The sequence below is a fragment of the Mustela putorius genome, unplaced genomic scaffold (genome assembly GCF_011764305.1).
Source record: "Mustela putorius furo isolate JIRA1106 unplaced genomic scaffold, ASM1176430v1.1 tig00003834_pilon_pilon_pilon, whole genome shotgun sequence".
Taxonomy (NCBI): Eukaryota; Metazoa; Chordata; class Mammalia; order Carnivora; family Mustelidae; genus Mustela; species Mustela putorius.
Window position 1 is genome coordinate 135,635,400 of NW_025421987.1, and position 14,829 is coordinate 135,650,228.

At 46.7% G+C, this 14,829-nt stretch overlaps 1 protein-coding gene across 1 annotated transcript in view; it reads left to right on the forward strand.

The window, feature by feature from the left end:
- The window catches only part of ITGA9 (integrin subunit alpha 9), a 319,285-nt gene that overhangs the window by 278,059 nt on the left and 26,397 nt on the right, over positions 1-14,829 (forward strand). Inside the window, exons 24-26 of the mRNA XM_045089112.1 lie at positions 3,662-3,787; positions 5,878-5,997; positions 9,484-9,585. Of these exons, the coding sequence (XP_044945047.1) occupies positions 3,662-3,787; positions 5,878-5,997; positions 9,484-9,585 (348 nt within the window). The remainder of the gene's footprint in view (positions 1-3,661; positions 3,788-5,877; positions 5,998-9,483; positions 9,586-14,829) is intronic.

The window sequence follows — 14,829 nt, forward strand, 5'->3', positions numbered from 1 at the left end:
TGACCTACTATGTGTAAACCACTCAGAACCTGCCCACAGAAAGGGCCACACACGTGGGGTGTGTTTTGGTGTTATCGCAACTGTCGCATTCATTCCTATCCAACATAGAAAAATCCTTCCCTTCCATGGCCCGGCCAGAGCCTGAGCTGCTCAGTTCTAGCTGAGGGAGAGTCTGCAGCAGGATAAACAGGTTCAGAACCAGACCCACGCAGCACCAAGCAATCTTCGGTCTCCCTTTGAAAGAGGACGTCCCTGAAACCTCGCAGAAAAATGTCATTTCCCCCTCTACCCCCCCCCCCCGCCCCACTGAAGTGATTCCTGTGTAACCACAGTCAGGAGCACAACTGGCTGAGAATCTCATTCACTCATTCCCCACAGACTCAGTCTCCACTTCCCTTCTCCAGATTCCAATGGGGCAGATCAAGCATCACAGGGGATCACATGACATCACTGTCGGCCCCGTTCACTGGCCCCCGAGACTCCAGGGGAAAGAGGCAAGGGAAGCTCTGAGCCACATCTCTGCTCCATCGGGCACACAGTGGGACTTTGGCCACTGCTCACCCCCTTGCTTTCTCCATCCCAGCTTCCTGACCATCTGTGTGGGGGTCTTCACAGCGCCAGCCTCCTCGCACCCCAGGTTAGCGAGACCGGCTGAGCTGGGGCTCCGTTCCACACTTCCTCTCCCAGCCTAGAGACCAGAAGCATCAGTTTGCAGAGCCAGGAGGAATTCTGCCCCCATCCCTGATTTTAATTAAAGATGAACGCATCCGGCAAGACTCAGAGATTCTGTTTCTCTAAGCCCAGATCAATGTGTTTGTGTGGTCAGGCCCAGTCATCTCAACAAGAGGAATGTGCACACCCCAAGGCTGCCCAAGGACCATTTTTCCAGTAGCCTTTCAGCAAGTGTTCACCCCAGACGGCAAACAGGGAAAGTGGAGGATGGTTCAGAGCGAAACATGATTGGAATCAAGAACATGAGCACAACACATTCAAGTTCTCAAATGCCCGGTGAACAAAATGTTCTCCATCCTCGATGTGCCCTACGTGACTAAACAGAGGGTAACCCCCAAATAACACAATCCCCCACTTCCCTGATGAGGTACACATAACACTTTTTTGGCTGACTTAGTAGGAGTGAGAAGTGTGTTTGTCTTGGAGGTAGGGGATGGGAATGGACTCGTAAGAGGCCAGAGGGAACTTTCTGGAGTAAATGATAGATTCTGTACATTCACTGGGATGGCGGTGACTTGGGTGATTTCATTTGTCACATTTCGCCAGCCTACACCCTTAAGATCTGTGCATGTTTGTGAATGTAAATTTTACCTCCATAAAAGTAATTAGAAATATGAATTAAATAATATCTACTTATAGGCACGCCTGGGTGGCTCAGTTGTTAAGCGTCTCCCTTCAGCTCAGGTCATGATCCCAGGATCCTGGGACATAGCCCCTCCTCAGGCTTGGCGGGAAGCCTGCTTCTCCCTCTCCCCCTCGCCTGCTTATGTTCCCTCTCTCCCTGTGACGCTCTCAGTTAAATAAATAAAATCTTTAAAAAGAATTCTACTTATAATATTTAACCTAACTATGCCATTGTATACTTAAAATTATGTAAGAATAACATATTCATCTATATTGCTCTTCTCATTCACACATCTCCCAAAAAGATGTTATGCAAATATATCTCCTTTGAGATCAGCATCTATCACGACGAAGCTACTTTTCAGTTGTTTTTCCAAAGCATATCATCTTAAATTTGTCTAATTAATTTGGAATGCAGTACATTTTGAATCCAAGATTCTTGCTGAAATTTTATGGCAAAACAGAAGTGCCTATCTGCATAACATTGCAGTGGTTTTTCTCATTTGTCTTTTGATTACCCGTGATCCTCACCATATAAGTGACCTGTGTTTTGCTTTCTAAAATGAGCTTTAAAATATTTATCACAATTTGACACACTTGCACCTGAGGAATAATCCCCAAAGCTGTGTTAAATCCCATTATTTTCCTCCCATCACCTCGAAAAGCAGCCAAAACCAGCATTGATTGAGACCATTTCAGCTGCTGTGTCTTCCCAGGTTTTGTGGTTCAAATAAAGTAATTGAGGGGCGCCTGTGTGGCTCAGTCGTTAAACGTCTGCCTTCAGCTCAGGTCATGATCCCAGGGTCCTGTGATGGAGTCCCGCATCGGGCTCCCTGCTCAGCGGGGAGCCTGCTTCTCCCTCTGTCTCTGGCACCCCCCTCGCTTGTGTTTGCGTGCTCGCTCTCTCTCAAATAGATAAACACAATCTTAAAAAAATAAATAAATAAATAAAGTAATTGAGACAGTCCCAATTATAATATAGTCTTAAAGAATAACTCTAAACTAGGAGAGATTGGTAAAGGCAACACTCTCTTTCCTAATAATTTGAGGAAGTAGACCTTCATCTTACTTGTTTTTTTTAGGTATATACAGTAAATCCTGGCATATGTGTTTAGACCAAAGATAGAGTCTAGATTAATGCAGCAAACCTGGAGGTCTTATTTTAGAGTTCATTATGAAAAAATTAGCACTGTTGGCTTAAGTAGGAAGTTTCTTTAAGTAAAAATTTTTAAGTTTTGCTCCCTACCATGAATGGGAAGCTGAAACACTCTTGAATAAATTCAAACACACTATATTTTCCTCAAGGGCATTAAAAATAAGAGTGTTTGATTTAAACAGATGATTCTGGCTAGAAATGGGGTTACAAACACAATCCTAAATTATGAATTACTAAATACGGATCTTACCACTTGACCTGAAGTTTTGTCTAGTCCTCAGCTAAAACTGGTGTGGTCTGATGAGGTATATAAAGAAGCCTTGGTTTTTTCAACATTTCCTCAATGTAGGCATCAAAATAGTGTTGTTCTCAAAGAAACCAACATGGGAGACCATAAGCTGTTGTTTCGGGGTGTTTCGTTTTCCATGTTGTTGCTCAGCACTGTTGCCATCTGAAGCAAGATCAGATAACTCACCAAGAGCTCACGGGCATATAAGCTCCTGCATGGCTCGATTGGGTAGCAGCCCAACTTTTTTTTTTTTTTGGTAGCCTAACCCTCATTTTAAGTGACAGTAAATGTGGTTGCGGCTCTCATTGGAGCAGAGAATGGGGCCCAGAGAAGTCCTGCTAGATGCCTCTTCTCCTCTTTAGGGAGACAACTATGGGGTTTTACAGCACCTGGGGAGTTCCGTGGAACACAGTTTGAAAACCTCTGGCAGTGGACCGTGCATGAGGGCTTGGCTTCAGAAGACCTGGGTTCTGGGCTCTGTGATTATTGGCCAGTGACAACCTGAGTCTCAGCTTTCTCACCCAAAGAGCATGAAAGGTCATCTCAGAGAGTAGCTACAAGGAGGCTTATAAATGTGCTTTGGAAATTGTGAAGTATGGGGTTTGTTTTGTTTCTGGAGTCTTACTATCTCCTAGTCACATCTCAGCTGCATGCTGTGTACCATCTCATCTCAATTATTTAAGGACTTTGGATTGTTTGGCCTGGTTGATGCTACCACTCTGTCCTTCAACACCATACTCTCCACTGGAGAACAGATAGGGGGAGGAGCTGACTTGGTTATCGCCCCTAGCATAAGGGGTTCCAGCCTCGTGATTCGTTCTTGGGGCAGAACACTCTGACAGATTTCCTTTCACTTTCAGGTGAGCCAAGAGAAGGGAAACTGCTCTTTCCAGAAAAACCCAACCCCCTGCATCATCCCTCAAGAGCAAGAAAATATCTTCCATACAATATTTGCCTTTTTCACCAAGTCTGGAAGAAAAGTCTTGGTAAGAATTTGCTTACTAGTTGGGTTCACATGGGTGGTCCTCACTAGGAAGGCAAGTCTGAGATGAGAGGCCAGTTTTCTCTTTGGCATTTATTATTTCCCAAATCTGGTTTCAATCAATTGGCGTATAAAGTCACGAGGACTGTGGTCAACTCCCACTTTTCAGCCTGAGGTTTCAATCAAAGTGTTAAATTTACATTTCAAATTCCACTGCCTGGCAAAGGGAAAACCTTTGCAACCCACCAAGCACAAAGTAAAACATTTCCCCAGCTCATATGAGTCTAATCAAGAGTGATGGTCCTCCTACAAGCGCTATGGAAAACTCTCGGGCAGGATCCGCTGAAATTAAACATCTCTGAACCCTGTGACCCAGCAGTTCCACTCCCAGGTATATCCCCAAGAGAAATGGGTATTTATGTCCCCCAAAACACGTGGTTGAGAAGGTTTACAATAATCTTCCTATAGCTAAAATCTGGGAACAGTCCGGTCGCCATCAGCAGGAGAACTGGTAGACCGTTGTGGTGTAACTACACCCGGGAATATTACAGAATAACGAACAGTACTACCACACATGGCGGCAAGAATGGATCTCACAGACATAATGATGCCTGAAAAAAGCTGGAGCCAAAGTACACACATGAAGTTCAGAGACAGCAAGATTAGCAGTGGTGTTGAAGGTCGGATTAGTGGTTAATTTTGAAAGGCTATCAACAGGCAGGGGCATGAGGGGAACTGCTTAAGTACCGGAAATGTTCTACATCTTGATCTGGGTATAAACATGTAAAATATATCAAGATGGACCCTTAAGATTTATCCTATCTAATATATGTATATATTTATTCTGTCTACTATATGTACTACTACTATAAGATTTATTCTGTCTACTACTACTCCATTGTTTTCAAGTGAGGGTTTTGAAGATGGAATTGTACACTTCCCCAAAGCCTCCTATTCCTCCATATATCTTCAGCTCCTTATTTCAGGCTAGGCGCATCTCCCTCACATTGTTTTTTTCTCTCTTTTTTTTTTTTTGTCCTGAAAAAGAAAGTAGGACTGTTTGCCACTTGGGATATGGGGGTGTGGGGTGCCTGGGTGGCTCAGTCAGTTAAACAGCTGCCTTAGGCTCAGGTCATGATCCCAGGGTCCTGGGATCAAGCTCCATAACAGGCTCTGGGACAGACCGAGAGCCTGCTTCTCCCTCTCCCTCTGCCTGCTCCTCTGGCTACTTGTGCTCTCTATATATCTCTGTCAAACAAATAAATAAAATATTTAAAAAAAAAAAAGAATATGGGGGTGGTTTTTGGTTTTGAGGGTTTTTCTTGGTTTTGTTTTTTGTTTTTACTTACCTAGTATTGATGATACAACTATTTTTAAAAGCCCTTAGAATTGTTAGGTACACTGATATTTAGTGGTTTGACAGACACAACTCTGTAACTGACTGACAGTCTTACCCCACACTTGAAACATCATAAAAATATGTATATACATTTTGGATCCTACCTTACAGAAGAGAAGAATTCCTCTTCTGTAACTTTTTTAATTTGGAATTGAGGTTTCTATTGGTGATTCACATATTTTCTTGGTCAAACCTGTGCTTTTCTTTACTCATGTGTTTCATGAATCCTGTGACTTCTCAGCCCTCTCATTTGCTCTACCTGAAAAAGGAGCGCGAACATATATTTGCCACCACACAGGCAAAAACTACATAATTTTTGCAATAGGAAACACATCTTTGTTCAGAACTCATAAGAAAAATGCTTTTAGAATATGTAAATGTTTATTTTTAAAATGTTTATTTTTTAAAATAATTCTTTCTCCTTGTGAAATCCAATTTTGGGGTAGGGTAAACCAGTGGGTGACTTTTTCCCATTTGCTTGACAAAAGTTAGGTTCTGGTGCTTTGTGGGCAGGAAACCCCTCTATTGCCCTCTGGTGGCAAGAAGGAATAATTGCACCTTCCTATGGAATTCCTCTGCCTGGGATCCTCCTAGTGACCAGAATAGAACCTCGAGGAGCCCTCTACTTCATAAAACGCTGTGCATTTGTCTTTGTTTTTAATACCATTTGACAGTTCTCTGATTTTTCTTCTCAGGACTGTGAAAAACAAGGAATTTCTTGCCTAACAATGCACTGTAACCTTAGTGCGCTTGCTAAAGAAGAAAGCCGTACTATAGACATTTACATGCTGCTGAACACAGAAATATTGAAAAAGGTAATACCTGGGGCACTGCACTCTTTGGGTTCATTTAAAAGCATCAGAGTGGGTTTTCTCAGAACTCTGCCTGCTCCTTTTAAAACTTTTCTGGCAAGTTCCATTGGTAGTTTGAGGCTGGGGGTGGCAGATACCAGATCCTTGCTATTCCAAGGGTGCTCTGAGACCAGCAGCATCAGTGTCACTTGGGAACTTATTATAAATAAAGAATTTAAAAAGAAAAAAAAAGAAGAAGAAGAAGAAAGAAAGAAAGAAAAGAAAGGCAGAATCTTGGGCTCTATGACCCAGACTTACTAAATCAGCATCTTCACTTTAATAAGCTCCCTGAGTGCTTTTACATTTAAGTTTCTGAGACTTTAGCTTGCATCAGAATTATCTGGAGACCTTGTTAAAATGCAAAATCAAGTTTGACATTCTATATTTCTGACAAGCTCCTAAGTGATGCCAGTACTGCCCCTCTCATTCTAAATCAGTGGTTGATAGACCTTTTCTGTAAAAGGCCAGTAGTAAATATTTCAGGCTTTACAGGCTTTACAGTCTCTTGCCACAGCCCAGCTCTGCCACTGTATGGTGAAAGCCGCCACAGGCGATATTCAGTGGGAGTGTTCCACATTGGCTGTGTTCCAATAAAACTTTATTTACAAAAACAGGCAAAGGGCCAGATTTGACTTGGGTGGTAGTTTGCCAGTCCTTCGTTTGGATGACACCTTATTTCAGAGAAGCCCAACTTTTGAATTTCAGGTGACTTTGCCAGTATGCGTTTATCATATCAAAAAAAGTGGCTCATTTAAAAATACCTCAGTCAGTGAATTGGTGGTTCTTAAAAAAATGTCAGACAAATTCACTGATTTATTTTAACAGAAGAGCTGCTGAGTATGAAAGGCCACTTCCAACAAGATGCTTTAAAAATAATCACTTGTGAAGATAAAATAAAATATGTCTGTTAGCCACAGAGATTCTATTCATTTTCCAATGGAAGAACATAATGTGTTCAGTGGAAACCTGAATGAATATCTTTAGAAAAGTCATTCCAATGTTAGTTTTTAAGGTAGGTGTGGCAGTAGCGTGCTGACCTGAGAAATGAGTTAGGAGGGATGCCAGCTGCTGCGCCCACTGACCATCTGTAACTGGCCCAGCCCGCCCCCACCCAGGCAGCCCTGCCCGGTTCCCTTCTCTTTGGTTTCCTTTGCAGGGAAATCAGTTTGGGAGGCGTTGGGCTCCCATAGCAGTGATTCCCTATTGTGCTTCTCCTTTTAAAAAGGACAGTGTTGGGAGAGGACCCGGCAGGAGCTAGAGCCCCAGTAGCCATCCTGAGACTCCAAGAAGGGGGTTTTGAAGCCCCACATCACAGGAAGTGCCTTCCTGGCAGGGGTCCTCAGGACACCGTATACTTACCTGCCCTTGACCAGTGGCCCTGGTGACAGTTTTATTCCCCACGCCACAGTCATCACTGTCGCCAGAGTCCTGATGATGGCACCGAGGGCAGGAAGCCACTCTCCTTCCTCTTTCACCCTTAACCCAGATGTCAGCTGCTTGCACTCCAGTCATCAGTCCTTAATTTAATCTCAAGGCCTAGGCCTTCCTCGCATCCGGCTCTGCGGCCTCTCTGTGTCTTTCTCCCATCACCAATCCATGGGGATCCTTTGCCCAGGGGCATGCCCTCCTGGCTGCTCTTCCCCAGGGCCATCCATCCCAGTCTGCACCCCAAGAGACAGCTGAGGGTGTCCTCTGTAACTGTGAGAGGCTCCTTCTCCCTGAAAGCACCCTTCCCACAGAAATCAGAAATTCCGGTGCAAAAGAAAGCCGAAAAGGAGGCTGACTTAGAACCAGATGGGACCCCAGCTCCTCCCAGAGCTTGAGATGCAGAAAGAATGCCCCTGAAGCCAGCCACGGCCTCCCTTGGGGAGTAAGCGCTAGCGGCCCGGAGCCCTCTGGCCTTCCTGAGGATATGGAGCTGCTCCAGGCTTGTGGTTTGCCTGGGCCTACCGTCCTGTTTATTTTCCTTTGACCTCAAGGTCAGGCCCCAGACCAAGGAATTTGCAGTCTTATTGTTTGGATCTTAACAGGTTTTCATTTGAAATGTGGGGTCTGACTTTGTAAATTAGCAGAGGATTCCGATTTCTCTGAAAGTGTTCTCGGCCTTTAGCTCTGACAATTGCCATCATCATCGTCATTATTGTTGTAAGACCATCCAAGATGTGACAATGATCCAAGGGTCAAAAGCTTATCTGCCTACAAAATTATTTACTGCTTAATGAGAGCTCAGCAGCGCAGTCCGTTTGAGCGACAAGCTTCCCAGAAGGATTCAAAATCGGTGTTACTGCTGTTTTTAAAAAAGAGCAATAATCAGTGCGTAGCTCCCAGGTAAAGGACACAGAGTGGCGGCCCTGGGTGTCCTTCCAGGAAGGTCTTTGTAGTTTCTTCGGCAGAGAAGAGCAGAGGGCTCCCTCAGAGTGTTTTCTAGAAGAGAGTCCTCCACTTTCATTTTCAGAGGGTAGGTTTTACCAGAAGTGGGGCAGAGCTGCATCTGACGGGTACCTCCCTGGGTGGCAGGCAGGCTGAGGAGATGTGGGTGGGTGTGCCCCATGACACCTTGCTGGCAGAGCCCCAGCCGCCCCCACGGGTGGGCTGCCTGCAGTCTGTTTCCGCGCCAGAAGTTTCCACCCAGGGTCGTGCAGCACCGACCATCTCCACCACGGGCTCAAGGTCCTGACCCTTCCCAGAGCCACAGTTTTGCCCTGTCCTTTTCCAACTTCCTCTTCCCTCACTGCCTGGGAGCCATTTTCTCATTATCTGGATCTGAGCCTCCACCAAGGCCGGTGACCACCTCTGGCCTGTGGGCTCTTCCTGAGTGTTAGAGGACCCCACGTGCACCCCAGTGTCATTGCTCTTCGGGCCATCACCTGATTTATGAGCCGGATGTTCCCTTTCTCATCCCTCCATCCCGTACCCTCTCTCCGCGTTCGATGGCGTTGACCCCCCAGGCAGCCTCACATAAGGGCAGAGAAAGAGTTAAAAGTAACTCATGTGAAGGATTTGAGGGTTGTGGTCAGAGCAGGAAGATGCTTGAGAAATAGAAATCAGATGCCTTCTACGGAATGCCAGGCCTGGGTTTGTCGCAGACAATTAAACAGCTTTATTTATTTTCTGCTCTTTGTGAATATGTCAGTATCAATATCCAAATATCTGGCTCTTACCACTTGGAAACCACAGCACACAAGCTCGCATGTATTGATGATCGGCAAAACTTCAGTTTTTCAGCCTCCACCATGATGTGAGAGAATTGAGAAAGCTCTGGAAAGCTCTGTTTCACATAGGTCCCGGGGATAGGGGAGGCATCTAGTTCAGTGATAACATTTTTGTCTGGCCCACGTGGAATCTTGGAATTTAGTTCTACCCACTACCTTAAGGGCCAGACATTGTCACTAAAAAAAAAAAAAAAAGTAAAGTAAAATCTGTCACTGAGTTCTGTTGCTTCTTCCACAGGACAGCTCATCTGTCATCCAGTTTATGACCCGCGCCAAGGTCAAGGTGGACCCTGCCCTGAGGGTGGTGGAGATAGCCAATGGGAACCCAGAAGAAATGATGGTGAGTCAGCCACGCCTAGAATCTGGGTGGTGTGGTGCTGGGATTCGAGGGTAAAGATGGTCTCTAGGCCAAGATGTCCACTTTGTGGTAGACCCAAGACCAGGCCTGCCTTGGCCTCCAGGCCTGCATGGAAAGCTTCTGTGGTTTGCTCTTGTGATAGCCTTGTTCTTCACGGTGCCACCATTATGTGAATGCTCCCTGCTATGACCGGCCAAAGGAAAAATAGTCTGGAAGCACCCTTGACAGGGCTTGGATTTCCACTCTGAAAGCCAAGACTATTTTTATCTTTCTCAGACCTTTCCCTGAAATCTCTTCTGCCTCCCCAATCACATTGCTCCATGGATAAACACTGGATGTTTTAAAAACAAGTTGTTTGACTGACTTGAAAGAGGTCACATCCAAATTTCGAAGCCCTAGAACTTTCTTCCATTCTCTACGCCCTTGTCCTTTGTAAAGTGCCATTGGGAGGCAGGCCTCACAGACACAGGAGAGCTTAGCAGCCGGGAGGCTTGGATGTGGGGGTGTGGGAGAGGCTGGAGGAGAAGTGTGGCCTTGGGATTTTACTGCCTTTTACTGATTTACAGGGGTGGGGATAGGAAGCACATCCCTGACACCCACACTGAGATGCTAGCAGAGAGAAAGGGGACACAGCAGCCTGTGAACTGTTTTTGCCACTGAGCTAGTGCCAGTGGCGCTTTTGGAAGCCCTTCCCTGGAATTCACCTTCTCTCGGGGGACTCTTGGAAGAGTCCATGTTGCTGTGACAAACTTACCAATGTGATAAATTCATAGAGATGCTGTACCTACAAAGAGAAGGTGGTTAACTTATTTCCCGTCGACAGTGGGAACACCATGCGTCTAAAGGTTAGGATGGGGAGCAGACCGAAGGCCACTCTTATGAGGCCCTAAAAAAAATAAGTCTCTGGGGACCACCACGAAACCTCAGTCCCACTGCTGTGTGTGGTGAGCAAGAGGTGAGCATTGGCTGGTCCAGCATGCATGTGGGTCTGTGAGGTGGGGAGGGGAGTGAGAGCCACACTGGGACCTGGCTCACTGCGGGGAAGGACCGTCAGATGCAGAGCTTGACTCCTCTGCTCCCACTGTGGAGCTGGCCAGCCGCTCGTTTTAATAACAGAAACCGAACGGGATGCCAAGGAAAGACACTGGCATCTCTCACCCTCGAGGGTGAGTTTTGCTGGAGGTCACATATTCGGAGCTGGCTTTGGCCTTTCCCTCCCTGCCTTCTGGCCATTGCCCTGCTAATTCGGACCCTCACCTGGGAAGTGAAGGAGAATGTGATTCATCGCTCAGGGTCATCGCTCTGGTTAAAAAGACTTCTAGAATGCAATCCATGCCACACGGGGAGGTTTGGCACGTTTGGGTAGACTGCAGTGTTCCCAATTAAGAGCTAGTGGATGTAATTTAGCAGGTTTTCTACAGGTGGAATTCCTTGTGTAGATGAAAAAAAAAAAAAAAAATCGCCGGGCACATTGCCTTGGCTGAGAACATGGAGCTGTGGGATCCAGGAAGACATTGCTTAACATCCCATTGTCAGCTTCTGAGTCATCTGTACGCCCCCCAAATACCACTTCCATTAATTACTGTTCCACTTTGAGCACTGTGGTGGTATTTCCATTATCAAGAATCTTTGGAAGAAGCTCTCATTTCCACTGATTTCTCTGTAGCACTCAGCCTTCAGAATCCCACAACGTGCCCTTATCCCTCCTTTCCGGGACTTTGCCTTTTCAACCCATGAGCTAAGATGAAGTCCTACAATCTGTTCTCAACTTTCCTGGCAGGGGAAAAAATCTTTTCTGAGTAGGAAGGTTTGCTTTTTTAGAACAAACACGTTCTTCCCTGCGTGAGTCTTCTGAATGCCTGGCTTTCTGTCAGCTGTCTATTTGAGGGGAAATTTCCATGGAGGATAGCTACTAAATTTAAACCAGGCAAAATTTCACAAGATTGTAGAAGAGGTACCACATTTTGAGGGCCTTGGATCGAACAGGAAGTGTACGGAAAGGAAACGACGCTATCTGTAACCACCTAATGTGTCCACGGTGGTCAATTTCATCAACAGAAACATCCCCTGATTTTCCTGGGACCCTTGGGATCTTTTGTTTTTATGCTGTGGTCTGAGTAGTTAGCTTGACAAAAGCATTTCGGTGAAAAACTAGAAATACGTAATAGATTCTTAAAGCGTCTGCCCTGATATTAATAAATAGGTCTGGGAGTACTTTTCCAGGTCAGATGTTAGCATTTGTCCAAGACCAACCCCACCAAGCGCCCCAGGTTGTGTGCAGATTCACACGTGAGAGTTCCAGGCGAGACCGGTGGGGTGGCATTCTGTACCGCTTTCCAGTGCCAAGAATATGCTGCATTTCCTATTCTTATTCAACCCAACCCAACTTTTCAGGGAGAGTTGCCAACGACCAGGGCTAACAACTCCCCCAGGGCCAACCAGGAATCTAGGCAATTGGCTTTGCCACTGCGAGCCACCAGCCCCAGCTCCCTTCTCAGGCTGGGTGAGAAGCTTGTAGGAATTACAGAGCAAACCTATTTTCTTGATATTTTCAAGTAGCAGAAAATACAATACATACATAAATCCCCAGGTGAATACGTCATTGCCAGGTGGGTTGGGTACGGGGCTGAGATCTTAGGAGCCAGCAGGAGGGACTGGCACTAACTCATTTCGGCAGAATTGGAATGGGTTCAAAGGCTATCTGGTGGCTCTCAGCATCGCTGGGAAGGCTGGAAAACCAGACTGGGGACAGGAGAGGAGTTGAGACACCTGAGGAACCAGGAACCCCAGGTCCAGTCCAGCCGCAGGAAGAGCCTGATGTAGTGCCCTGGACACAGCTGTCCCTACCTGGCATCTCTGGGCCTCTTGCTCTGAGTCAGGCAGGAGCCTCTCGCTGGCTGAGGTTCAGTCCCTGTCTCGGGGAGACCACACTCCAGGGAGAGCAGATCATGGGCACTTGGGCCTCAGCATTGCCCTGACACTGACACAGAGTAGGATTCCCCAGCACTGGAAGGGGGGTTATAACAGGACTATTAAAAAGTGACAAATGCTTCTCTAATCCTGAGGGTCAGCATTGGACCAGCTAAGCCCTGGCTTTTCTTAGAGCGCCTGTCGGAGACAGAGTCCTCGTTCAGTCACTCAATCATTTAGACCACTTTGCTGGGCAAGCGCTGCGGCCTTGGTGAGAAAATGAGAAAATCTTTGTCCAAAGGTCGTTAAGGAGTGTTTGTACTCTTTTGCCTTTTTTTTTTTTTTTTTTTTTTTAAGAAATAATGTGCTTGAATGAGCACCGTTTCCTTGCTTATTGAACAGGGCAAATGTTTGGGGCCCTCCACCTTCTGCCATGGTGCATGGGGGCCGTAGGTCCACACTAGCATTCACCTCCCACATGCAGTCCGCTGCCGCCAGCATCCCTCCCGCAGACAGGAAGATGGTTCCGAATTTTGGCAAGTGCCCAGAGATTCCCTCGTGCCTCCGCCTCCCCAGCCCAGGTTAGAACCACTAAGCTTCTTCCTCTTGTGAACGAAGGGCCTCTGACACTCAGGAAGAAGAAGTGACTTGCCCAAGACCTCACAGTGACTGAGCCAAGAACAGTGCTCTGGACCCTTGACTCCCAGCCGGGTGTTCCTTCCCCCTCCCCACTACAGCCTGCCAGTCCCTCGGGAAGGCGCTGAGCCTACAGGGCTGAAAGGGCCTGGACGAATGCAAAGTATCCAGGAGGGAAAGGAAATCACTGATTCATTTTAAAGTATCTCTGTTGAAACCACCCAGGGGGCCTTGGAGCCTAGCCAGCCCCTTCAGACTGGACCTGGCTGTCCTCACCCCAGAGGCGGCTTTCCCCTCTCTGTCTAATCAGACCCCAGAATGAAGCCTCAGAACTGCAGCCTGTGCTTTCACTTCTAAGGAAAGCTGCCCTATTAAGCACTCATTGATGAGCACAGCAATTTTCTCCAAAGCCATTTCAGTTCAATTCCCAGGCTTGGCCCCTTCAGAGAAGTCACCCTCTGTGGAAATGGAGCATGGCATCTCCCCCTTGGGAGTGAGAAGAATTTAGATTGAAATCCATCTCCTTCACATCCTAGCTGTGTGACTCTGGGTGTCAGGTTGGCTCTGTAAGCCTCTGTTTTCCCACCCAAAAGACGGGGAAGCTACTTTCTACTTGCTAGAGACTTGTGCTTTTGTTCTGCACCCTACCATTGCCCCCCAGCCAAAGACATAAGCCAAGGCATCTCAATCAGAGAGGCATCACCTAATGTGGTAAACAGAGGTGACTCCAAAAAATGCCACTTACGGTCCTTTTGTTGTGCTACTTCCCGATACAAACCTTGAACCTCAGATTACATTGAGATGTAGGATGAAGAAGAGAATCATTGGAAGACCACCACCAGGCCCATCGCATACCATCATCCAAAAGTGGTCCTCCCCCTCACCCCCTACCCTCACAACCTCACAAGCAAGAATTCACTTGTAAGCATAAGGAATTGAGTAGCATCCCAGCACCGTCTGCCAGAACATGAGTCTTACTTCCTAATAGTCACCATTTGTGTATTTACTTGATGAATACTTATTGCAGGCTTGCTAAGAGCCAGGTGCTGTAGTAGGCGCTGGGTTCAGTAGGGAACCAAGTAAACACAGTCCCCACACTCCCAGAGCTGACTGAGAGGACAACAGATGGTAAACAGGGAAGCAAAGAGGATTTCATTTCAAACTGGGGTTAGTTCTATGGGACTCACCTGCTTTCTATTAAAGGCGGTCAGAGAATCTTTCTCCAAGGACGTTGAGACCTAGAACTCGAGACGGAATTTGCTGGCCAAGGATGGGGAGAAGCGCCCCAGTTTGCCTGAAGAACCAAACAGCCCGCCAGGTTCACGACTCAGAGATCAGTGTGGCAAGAGCCCAGGAAATAGCACAGATATCTGGGGGGGTGGGGGGGGGAGGCGTGTAGGCATGGCCAGACCATGTCACGCCAGGGGGTGGTAGCAAAGGGAAGCCACCAAGAGCTCCTGTTTGACACAGGGAATGGCATGATCCAGGAGACAGCTGACCCTTGAACAATGCAGGCAGCAGTCAGGTGCACCTACCCGTCTGGCAGTTAGAAATCCATGCATAACCTTTGTCTCTCCAAAAGCGTATGACTAATAGCCCACTACTGACCAGAAGCCTTATTGATAACGTGAACAGTTCGTTAACACGCATTCGGTATGTTATCTGCATTATGTGCTATAT